The following is a 12,171-nucleotide window of genomic DNA, read 5'->3' as shown; positions in this document are numbered from 1 at the left end:
AGGGCCTCTATATCGTCTTGGCTCAGGGTTGGCATGTCAATAGCTCTAAGGTAACTATGTATATCACTCTCGTCGACAGTTGTCCTTGCCTGGTAGAGGTTGGTGTAGTAGCGCTGAAACGCCCCGGCTATGCCTACTGTGGTAGTATAATGTGTGCCTGCGTCCACGATCTGACTGACCTCTCTCCTTCCGGCTCAGCTATGCTAGGAGTTTCCCTGCTCTTTCACCTGACTCGTATAATCTGTGCTGTGTTGCCTGTATTTGCGACCGAACTTCCCTCTCAGTCAGTGCCCGGAGCTGCCTGCGAGTAACCTCCAGCTGTCTAAGTAGGAGCGCCTCATTTTCAGGGGTGACGCTATGCTCAAGATCAAGAAGTTGGCTTTCCAAGGTTTCTATCTGAAGATCTTCTGCTCTGCGTTTCCTCGCTATTGTGTCTTGCAGCCTACCTCGAAGGACTGCTTTAAAGGCTTCCCAAAGGGTGACCGCGGAGGCTTGTTTGAATTTTGAAGAGACTTTAGCATATATTATGTGATGTTTGTTGGATGATTTACATAGCAAACATTTTCAGAGTTCGGCTCGTGCGCGGGCTCTCAGAGCCGAGCCAGAACCTCGGTTCGGCTCTCCCTGTTAATTTGCTGGCTCTCCTACCCCCTACTTTCATCCTGTCGAGGCAGATAAAATGAGTACCACTCACTAGGCAACAGTCTTTCTCAACAAACTTTCTTAGGAGCTGAGACAATGCAGGAGAATTGTGCCAAGTACTGCATTTTATATGTTATCTCGTCACTACACTGCCAGGGCTCTTAATGATTTATTTATATAATTACATTTCACAGCAGCGAGAAACATCACATTCTAATTTTAAAGCAGCGCTCTCTGGTATTTTTGTCCTCTGTGAGATGTCCCCCTGTGCTCACGCGAGCTGAGATGGCGGACGTGCATCTCTGGAAAGAAACTGCATGGACCAGTTGTACTATACATTTTACATCAGGCACAAAGCGCCCCTCTTCCTCCCCTGTGGACTCCGAAGAAAATGTTAAAAGAGCTCTTTACATCTCGCCGCCTTCAATCAATTTACAATTTTAAGCAGCGAGAGAGAGAAATCGTGCGTGGAAGGATGAACTGTGTGGTAATTAGTATTTTCTCCCCCAGGAGGGGTCCCTGCAGGCATCTGCTGAATGGAGCGAAAATAACAAGGCGAGCTAAAAATAGCCGCCTGCAAGGTGGCCGCTCCCTGGAGGAGCGCGCGCGGGCTGCGGCGTTTCTTTTTATAGAAACACACCGAGCAGAGCTGAGCTGCGAGAGACAGCCCTGCCAGGGGACTTCGACGTACTCTCACCGACTGAGCCATGAGGGGGGCTTAACCAGTCTCAGTTCAAAGGCGCTAGACCTGCTGGGACTTGTAGTTTTATTCCTCCGCTTGGACTAGGGGCCTACAGCAGTGTATAAAAATACCTGTGCTTCCAGGCCAGCAACTACGTCCGGTGTCCCCGAGGTCACCGGAAAAATCCATACCACAGAGCTCCTGAGCTGGGTTTCTGTTTGACATCAGATGCATTCTGGGAGCTGTAGTCGTTCCAATTGAACTAAGAACCACGAAGATAACGATTTGAATAAATGAACACAAGCTTGGGATATTGTATCGCTAGTGAAAATGTATCTCACATTCCTCTTTATCAACTCCAGGACACTTCTTTCCGAAGTAGCTGTTGTTCTCTACAAATGGTTTCATTCATTGATTCAATTGCAGAAGCGGGGTAGGTTAGCCTAGTAGCTACATGTGGAAGGGACATTGTGCACATTTGTCAAACAGCCCCATGTCATATGGTCCAGTCCATTCAGTCCTGTTATTTCTACCACCACATCTTTGCATTCTGAGATTGGTTTTCCCTACTACACAATATGTGACTACACGTACCACAATGCAGTGTGAGGCTGGCTAACACCAGCTTTCCCTTAAGACAGGGTTCTCCAAAGTTGGTCCTGGAGGGCATATCCATGCCAGATTTTTAGCACGTATCCATTTAGATAAATGTATTTGTCTTAAAACCTGGCATGGATCCGGCCCGCCAGGGCCGACTTTGGAGAACCCTGCCTTAAGATATTGCACATGGCTTTGTGGCTACTTGACAGCTGACGTGATGCTTCTTCCCAGTCCTGGCCTTTCTGCTACCAATCATTCTTAAGAAGCGAATTAGACTCAACTGGCTCAATCAAAGCAAACCACAACTACAAATCCCAGAACACATTAGGTTGTCAAATGAAAGCACCGAACTGGTACGTAGGTGTACTGCTGTGGAGTAGTGATCAATCACCCTGACCTGTGCTCACCCACTAGGGATCCTGACTCAGAAAGGGGATGACAAGGGCCTTGTGGTAAACAACCTTCAAGTCACCAGCAGCTCACAAACTAATCAAGCTCCTACTTTCCCATCCTCAGTCTTCTAACAGCGCACACACAATTTGTATGCTTTATTTATTGATTTATTTATTATCTATCAAGGTTACCAGATGTACCCACCCCACCCCTGGTCATCCGGGACACCATGTTCAAGCTCTGGTCTATATATTTTACAATTATTGTTTTGGCATGTATAAGTACAATTGATTTAGCTGACGAGAACCAAGAAAACAACTCCCAGCATGCAACAACCTGTTGGAAGAAAGCTAAGGCATGACAAATAATGTCTTGTATGTCATGGGGTCATCAGGCAATCTCTGCGCTCCCAGGTTTCCCAGTTCCATGCATACGTATCCTATCTAATTCATGTTCTTTCGTTGCAGCTGGGCTTTCTAGTCCTATTCAACCCATTATAAAACCACTACAAGCGTTGTATCTTAAAAAAAAGAAACCTGGAATTGATGAGCAAACTAGGCATGGACTTGAGGGCCCGGTAATCCATGTCTACTCTGGATAATGAAACGAATCAGAAGACTGCTGACATTCACTATTTGCAAAATCTATTGCTACCAAGTTTCCCATGGCCATGCAAAACTAGCAAGGCAGTCCTAGTTTCCCCTAAGAAATCTGAGACTTCTAGTATTAATTTAACAGAGTATAAAACCAGGACTACAAGTCCCAGAATTCTAAGAAAAAAAACAGGATGTGCCTGGACCTTGGAAACGTGACACCTTTGGAAATCCACAGTCTTTTGCAAAATGCACCACATGCTCTTGTACACCTTCTACAGCTATCAAGTTTCTCAGTTCCATGGACGAGTGGTCCCTCCAGTCCAGGATTTTCTTTGTATTCTGGGTGTAGTGGTCCCGTTTCCCCCACTGTAACATTAGTACAGAAAGTTTCAGAATGGAAAGAAAAGGCCGTGAGTGGACGAGCCGCTCATGCATGGACCATGGGAACTGCAAAGCTCCGCTCCTACCTCCTTCGGGTTTGTGACCCGAAATTACGACTGTCTTCTCAACAGATGAAAGACTGGCCCAAGCAGCCTATAATGCAGCTCTCCAATTACGCCTGTTTTATTGATGAATCACTTTAGTCCTAGAGATGTAGATGAGGTACCAGCAGGGCACAAGTCGGGGTAACACACATGAGTAGACAGAGTCTAAACACTATTTTCACAGGATAGATGCCGTCCACCCTGCCAAGAAGTTGGGTCCCACTGAAATACGTTGAACTTGTCCCTGTGTAATTTTCAGCAACCGGGACATGTTCAGCAGCATCTGCACGTTGTCTGCGTTACATTCCTATTAGCAAAATACAGGCGGCAAAAGGGCTTTGCTATTTTCACCTCCATTAGGGCTAAAGATAAAGGGTGAAGTTAAGGGCCCTACCGGCCTCCTTATTTTCTTGTTTCCTGGCTGGGCGTGGTCTGGTGTCTTACGCTTAGATTCACATGCAAAGGAGTGAAACAAAGGCACACAGCTTGTTATCACTTCACAGGTACTTAAGAGAGGCTTGCTTTTGACTTAGTTCAATCCCTGTATATAAGATATATGCATGCATTGTACGAATGTCAGATGTGTTGACCTGTCCCAGTATTTACACAAATGAGAATTTAAATACCACTATTTTATTTCTTTTATAGCGCTACTTATCCCAACGCAGGGTGTCTGAGCACTTTACATCATATGTAACTGCCTCAGACTGTACTCCAACAAGATAGAAGTACTGATCTTCAGGAAGAACACCTCCAACTGGGACCACAGCTGGTGGCCAGCAGAACTCGGACCAACCCCTGCACCAACAGACCATGCACGCACCTGGGGATCCTCCTCGACAGCCAACTGACCATGAAACGACAAGTCTACGCAGTCGCCTCCTCCTGCTTCCACACTCTTCCCATGCTCTGCAGAATCACCAGATGGATCCCAATCAACATCAGAAAGACCGGTACTCAGGCCCTCGTCAGCAGTCACCTGGACTATGGAAACGTTCTCTAGGCCGGAATCTCCACCCAGCTCCTCAGAAGACTCCAGACCATACAGAACGCTGCAGCCAGACTCATCCTGGACCTCCCCAAACAATCATACATCACACCCCAGCTCAGAAGCCTCCACTGGCTCCCTGTCCAGAAGAGATGCCAGTTCAAGATACTCATGCAAGCCTGCAAAGCCCTCCATGATCAAGGACCGTCCTACATCAACCATCGACTGAAATCCAATCAACCCTCAAGACACCTTCGTTCCTCCTCACTCGCCCTCACCCCTGCATCGGTCGCAACCATAGCGGTGGACACTCCTTCTCCTACACCACCGCCAAGACCGAGAAGAACCTGCCCCTCCATCAACGCACAGCACACTCCCTGGCGGACTTCCGAAAAAGACTCAATATCTGGCTTCTCGACAGAGACACAGCACTCTCACTGCCCAGATAGCCCCAGGGGGTGACAGTGCTGCGCTCTACAAATGCTAATTGATTGATGTAAAATTATACATTGACAATAAATCATGTAAGTTCGTAAATCAATGTACAGGATGAGATATATAAGACTGTGATGGTTACAAGGTGTAGGAGTCACATGTCCTTCATAGCTCACTGTGCTATTAGAAGAATCACAATTTATGAGCTGCAGGTAACAAAAGGATCTCTGTGTTAAAAGCAGTAACCCACTTACCTATCTACATAGAATAAAAATCTATCATCTGCATGTTACGTAAGGTGCTTAGCAGGCGACATTAACCCTCTATGCTGCTTTGATTCAAAACTGGGAGTAGACAAATCACAGACCTCTCCAGCAAGAGCATTAACCTCCAGAGTTATCTTATCATCATTATTATTATTCTCTGAGGTTTACAAGGCACGCAAAGATCCCTGCAGCTGGTGCTTTAACCCTATATTTTAAAATGCAGACTTTGGAACCAATTAATCAGAACAGATCTACTGCCATGTTTCTCCTTGTTGCCAATTTCTTTGTAGCAGAGTTTTAAAATGTTTTTATTTGAGGCCCAGATTTCGCATTGGGGTTGCGCCATATTTTTTCTCATTTGTTAAATCTCATGATACGCTTCAATGTATTCATGACAAGTCTACTAAAAATATGTGTGAGGTCTTAATATCTGATGTCACTTCATGTGCGATCACTTCCTGTGATGCCACGTGCAATGTCACGTGCTGGGACGTCATGTGCTGTGATGTTACGTTCTATGCTGTCTCTTGCATACGGCCTAACTTGGTCAGCCCCCCATTTCTTTCTTTAGGACTTGCGCCCTGGGCACCAGGCTACGCTCCGTTGCATGGATTTTCAGAGTCCCTTGTCAAATTATATTTTATTGTTTGGGCGCTGCCTGATCCTTGAGAGCAAGACCATTTTTGAGGTAATTTCTTGCAAGCTGGTACCCTCTCGGGGTAGTGCCTTGAAGCAGCTGCTCGGCGTGGCATTAGCCTAGCGCTGGTCCTTCCCAGGCGGGCAACTAGAGCCACATTTCGGGGGGGGGGGGCTGAAAAAGATTTGGGGGGGGCCTAAGTCTTCCAGCCATAGGCAGAGTGGCTGTAAAAAGGGGTGAAAATACAACAAAAGCCTCATTAACGAGTAAATGGTCTTTTAAAGACCTGTGAAGTACTCGGGTCCGGCTGCAATTAGACGGACGCCAGCCCGCGAGGCTGTCTCAGCCGGGCTGACACACATGAGGGGGGAGGGAAGGAGGGGGGCTGAAGCCCGGTGAGCCCAATGGGTGTTGCGCGCCTGATCCTGACCACACTACAGATCCCACAGTGCATTCTGTTGTCAAAAGAGATACACTGTGCAGGGGCATCACTGCTAATGACATACAATTGCCTCATCAACCTGCGACCTCCACCCAGGTTACGTACCTGGCCGTGTCGCGCGAGAGATGCGCCTTCGGCGGCATTGGACGTCACCATTCAAGACCCACGCTGAGCTGTCCGTATACACGGGGCTGGCAGAAGGGATTTTATTCTAGGCTGGCATCGCGCCCAAGCCCTCGAGGACCCAACACGCCTTCAGGTGGCACCTTCTCCCTCGTGTGTGAGAATGACGCACCCTCGCATCTGCAGCGTCCCCGCCGGCCCCTGTCCCAGTGACCGCCTGCAAGGACTCCCCGCGAAGTCTGGAGCCAGCCTGAAAAGCAGGCTGCACCTGCTCGCCTTCGCCTGTTTTTTCGCACCCGGCTTCCTCCTCCCGCTGCACTTTGACTCCAGCAGAGCTCGTGCACTATTGTTCCTCTCTACCTCACAATTACACCCCAAAGAGGCAGCACTCGCGGCTTCGCACGTTACAATTCCCTTCCACTGATTTTCACACGGGCTCAAGGATTGTAGTTGTTCCAACCAAGGTCGTTTCTTTTGTGCCCAGGAGTCAGGGTTGAAGCTCTTTGCTCTCAATCAACACAAAGGTCAAAGGTAGAATCTGTCAGTCTCTGGGTGGGGCAGGTCTGTTGGTCTGGGGCCTGGGGCGCCTGACAAAGTAAGGGCTTCCAGCCAGGGGTGTGTATGTGAAGCAGACTGAGTTTAAGTTCGCATATTTTAAAGGAAATGTCGCAAACTTTGCAGATCACAAAGCTTAAAAGATATATGGGGCGAGGGAGGGGGCCAGGTTTAGTGGCGGTTCACTCCAGGGCTTTAAGTGGGCCGCGTCCGTCCGGGTCTCAGAACCGGTAGTAATTAAAAGCAGACATTGAAACGGTTTCCTATTGGGCACTATCATAATGTCCTTCCTCCCAAAAACTTTGAACGATTTCTAAACAATGAATGATAAATAAAAAAACGTTCAGGTAATCCATGTCATCCATTTAGTTGCTGATTATATTTCACATGTTTAACACTTTTAGGGAATGCAAGATTAAGTAAAATATTTCCAGAATGTTGTGTGTCTGTATTTTTTTTTTTAGTTTCATATTGCTCTTGTATAGTTCATACTTTGAACTAGGTTGCCTGCGGGTGTTTATAAGAGACCATAACTGAGAGCTCTGCACTCAGATGAGTCTGAAGGCATTGTCAGTTTCTTTCTCACAGTGCCTGTCAGTGGGTCAAAAAGGTTGTTCAACATGGTCATCCAATCCTTGGCCTCTCTACGGAGGTCGCAGAGCAATGGTCACATATTCCAGTTGCAATTGTGATTGTGTGCAAATGTGTGTGAAGAAGGTACACAGTTTTCTAAATATTGATATAGCGAAAGTGAAAGAAAATTCAGTGCGTAAAGGTGAGTGGGTGCGTTGTTTGTTTGTGAGTTGTGAAGTGAAGAAAATGTGAGGAAGTACTTTCAGGAGAGAGTTAAAAGAGGATGCTGAAGAGAAAAGAGATGTGTTGTAAGCTATGCAGAGGGACATGATGAGGAGGAAACAGGGCATACATGTCTAACATAGAGTGAAGATAATAGGACACTTTGAAGACTACTCCCCCTTCCACAGGCCTCAGTAATGTTGAATTCACAGTTTCAATTTCAGAACTGAAACATTTTCAATATTATTTACAAAATTATTCTCCTGGCTTGTTTTATGTGTCTTTTAATTGTTGTGTCATATATCTCACCTCAAACACTGAAAGTTCCAGAGAGGCTACACAATACTGGTTGGTTGGTAGGCTATGGGACTCGCAGAAATTGTTTGTGTTTAAGTCACACCTTTAATTACACAGACCACGCCCCTTTTAGAGACACTTCACTTTGATCATCTCACTTAAAGCCCTGATTCACTCCAAGGGCAAACTCTTGCTCAAGGTCACGAGAAACCATCCTAAGCAAGGTACCAAGTTTGGCACCCACTGTCCCTGACCTGCCCTAAGAAGCCCTGTCCCACAACCCTTGCTGTTCTCTTCCATTAACCCCTACACTCTGTATTCCAACACCACTTTGCCAGCACCCCCTCCTCACACCTAATACCTGAGTTGGGTGAATACAGGAAGGGTTTAGGTAGCCAGCATTTTCTACCACTGGTTATTCTGCCCACCGGGCATACGACAGACATTCAGTGGCAGGAAATTGTCATCTGAAGCGGGTTAACTTTGGAAGAAGGAGGGTAAAATTATTAATTTATGGTCATCTTTGTTGAGGACAACTTCACTGGGGACATGACATTGAATTTGTAAAGTGCTACAGCTACACATTGGCTGTCCAGGTGCTGCAAAGACGTTTATTGCCATGACCCAAGAGCTCTCAACCTTCTGGAATCTATGTATGAGTAGCTCTGGCAATCTAGGTTGTTTCTTTGCATTTTTATATTTGAGGTACAACATTTATCATGGGATTAACAGGATGACAAATGCCAGGATGCAAAGAAAAAACTTTTATATCAGCTGCTCAGTGACTGGAGTGGGGAAACGGAGATCCCTGTGAGCCGTTAACAGATGTTCCAATATCAGCTACTACTCTCAGCGTGTTCAAGGACGATAACCGAAGATCAGTTCTAAGTCGTTCACTGTTTACAGCGAGGTACAATAAAAACGCAATCCTAAAACCATTTTCTTGAGATTAAACTTCATATCTCACATACCATAAACCCAAATGTTTCTTCAGGATAGTGAATCAAGATAAAAGTACTCATTTTATCTGATTACTGAAAGCTTGAGTCACTCTACTACATTCTAACTGGTCTGTTATAGGTTACACAGAGCTTATCTCTGTGGTGGATGGCCCCTGCAATAATTACATTTTATTGAATTTTAAACTGCCACCAGGTTACATAGCCAAATGAGACCCAAGATCAAGCAGTGGAAACATGTTGAACCAAAAATCACTCAAGGATGCAAAATGATTCTGGCCCTGGGAGTGCAACTTTGAAACTTGCCAAGACTTCACCCGAGGAACCCATCAAAGTTGACAGCTTCAGAAGACATCTGGAGGTGAACCTACTCATAGACAGCTTCTCTTCTGATTCAACCAGGGAAGAATAGGGTTTTCATAAATTAAAGTTCATCCACCTTTAAAGCCAGTCTCCAAGGTGATATGAATGTCCTCAGTCCCGGTTGATTCAAAACTACCACTTTACTCCGAAGGAACTGTAAAGGTGGACAATTTCTGCCAATGCAGTAGCCCAGTGAAGAGGCTTCTGGTCACAAGCCAACACACAAAAAATAATTAAATAAGATAAAATCTAAATATATCATTTTTTGATTGACAGAAATGCAGAGCAGTGAGACTATCGTCCTTGTTGGGCATACCTTGTTACCCCTCCATCAAGAACCTGGATAGAACTGGTTGATGGATACGTCCAACCGGTTATTCTTTGATAGCAAGGTCTGAATGCTTTGTATTTCAATGGTTTTCCCCTTTACCCACCAAAATATCCCTTCAGTTCAATTTTGATCTTGCCCGATCACTTATTCTGCCCATAAACAATGTGGGGAAAATCAGTAAATTACTGAATCCATATTTTTTTTAAAATGTAGGCACCGAAACCCCTTCTCACAAATGGAAAACAGCAGTGAACGTCATGCTTATCTCGAGACAGAAGTTTGTAAATTCTGCACTTCTAACTTTCAGTGACATATTTAAATATATTCTGTCTGCTCTGAAAATAACCCTTTTCGAACTAAATTGATACAAGCACTGGTATCACCACCATAAACACATTTGCATAGCTTGGGATAAAGCAGGTGCCCATGCAGTTTCCTCTCAATTGTTGTGCAGCTCGTTGCCAAACAAACAAATTCTCAGTCAACATGTCATTATCATTTGTAATATCATTGGCATAATCGTTCAGACTTAATGGTCTCGCATTCAAAAACTGTAGACAAGTTTTTCGCCTATGGTATTGATGTATACTAGTATAGAGGCTACTGACATCCATGGTAGGCATATAGTTACCAGGGTCAATGTAAAAATTACTTGTCTTAGTCATGGCGTCTGCACCGTCTCTCAAGTATCTAGGAAGTGTTTTATATAGGTTGACATGTTTCTTAAACAAATACCTATGGTGGAAACTATGAGTCTCCCTGGTGAATATTTTAGCTTCTTATGGATCTTGGATAGTAAGTATAGAGTGGTAATTTTTAGATGGCGTGTTTTCAGACAAAGATATCCATGTATTCCAATTTACCTTCTTCCTTCAACATACACAGCATCTTAGAATATCTTTTTTTTTACCAAATATTTATGGTAATTACGCTATGCTCTCATATAACAATCATTGTCATTCAGCTGTGTTTCTATCTCTTTGACATAACCTTCTCTAGACCACTCCTCAACGTTCTCACCTTTGTCTGATGGTTTAATTATCAGTTCTGGATAATTTCTCAACTTCTTTAGAGCTTGATATTGTGACAATTTCATGTTTTTCTTCTGGCTAAAATGTTCTCTTCTCAGGTATTTCAATTCCCTAATTATCAGACTATGAAAAAATGTCAGTATAGTCTGTGGGCATTTTAGAACAGGGAAGGAGCTTGGTTTAAAATTGCATGTACTATGTGCATTTGTCTTAATTCCATATCATTTAATGTTTTCACAAACGATCTATTGTTAACCTCTTTCAATAAATCAAATTGATCAATATTCAATTTTCTAGATATAGAAAATAAGTGTCACAGAGACCCTTAGCGTTCTCCACGATCCATAGTTCATCCATCTTAGTTATTGGCATGTACCTTTTGAAACTTGTGTTTGCGTATAAACTGAGGGCATGAGTTATAGTTACTTTAGCGTATGAGTTATAGTTACCTGAGGTAACTATAACTGGTGAATTTCAGTGGTTTTTTTTGTTTAAAATGTTACGTATAACATTACGTTAACCTTTGTTTTTTTCAGTGAATTTCTAGTTAAAAAAAATGTAAGTAATATTTATTTACCATGCGTATAGCCAACCCCCCGGACAGTTGGCTGCAAAGGCTGGCCTGCAGCTCGGCCCTGCCCCAACCCCCCTGCAGGCAGTCAACCCTCTTGCACCCAACCCTCCACCGCACATGGCCTGCGTTGGTTCAGAAATGAATTTGAAGGAAGCTACTATGAAGAATTATGAAATTTAAAAAAAGAACTAGCGAACTATCAAATTTATCTAAAAAATAAGAAACAGAAAAAGATCCTACGGGATGAAACCGATTATGATCGGGGAAGGATCTTTACTTTCTCTAGAAAGTAAGATGATATAACTCCCAAGCCCATGATTGAAACTGGAAATTCTGCAAAACCAGCGAGTGTGTCGTCTAGCAGTACTTCTCTATCCTCTCTAGAGATGGGCCGAGTAACATTGAGGGGACCCCAACATCCTCCCTTTTTTATGCGAGGTCCAGCGATACAGGCTGGGGAACAAAAAGAGAAATCTAAACGTAGAACAAGGAGGGAAGCAGCACAAGAGTAGGTGTGCAAACAAGACAACAAAACAAATTGTCCCAAATGAAGAAATAGATGACAGAGAAGAGAATGTATCTCCTGACTTTGATATCGAACCCTTAATCTCCAATGAATTGTGCATTGTAAATCTATCATCCAAGAGCTTAACCGAAAAGGAATTGAATGTATTGCGAAAAGGCTTGAGTTTTTGTATTACTGAAAATTGTAATTTTGTGGACAGGGCATATTGATGTGCATAAATTTGTATGCAAATTGAAATTAAAAAAATATTTTTCTGAACATCCGTCTGCTCTAAATGTACTAAAAAATGATTAGAGCTTTTCTGATCTAACAATTGCTGAACTTGGTAATTGGCAACATTGGATGAAGATGATTTAGACATTCATATTGTGGAGACGGCAGGGTTAATAAACATCAGAGAAGATACAACAATTGACAGTGGGTTACGGAACAGGTCCAGATTCTTGCCCTC

General features: G+C 44.1%; 1 protein-coding gene across 9 annotated transcripts in view; it reads right to left on the bottom strand.

The window, feature by feature from the left end:
• LOC146789135 (diacylglycerol kinase delta-like) overlaps positions 1-12,171 on the bottom strand; it is a 688,844-nt gene that overhangs the window by 323,498 nt on the left and 353,175 nt on the right. For 2 of the 9 annotated variants that reach the window (XM_085630713.1, XM_085630710.1), the window contains exon 1: positions 6,272-6,532. The exons of the other annotated variants lie outside the window; for them this stretch is intronic. In XM_085630713.1, the coding sequence (XP_085486839.1) occupies positions 6,272-6,322 (51 nt within the window). In that variant the 5' untranslated portion in view covers positions 6,323-6,532. Of the gene's footprint in view, positions 1-6,271; positions 6,533-12,171 lie in introns of those variants that run through there. 9 annotated transcript variants of the gene reach the window in all.

Source organism: Triturus cristatus, chromosome 10 (genome assembly GCF_964204655.1).
Source record: "Triturus cristatus chromosome 10, aTriCri1.1, whole genome shotgun sequence".
Classification (NCBI taxonomy): domain Eukaryota; kingdom Metazoa; phylum Chordata; class Amphibia; order Caudata; family Salamandridae; genus Triturus; species Triturus cristatus.
This window is presented reverse-complemented; position numbering and strand designations above follow the sequence as displayed.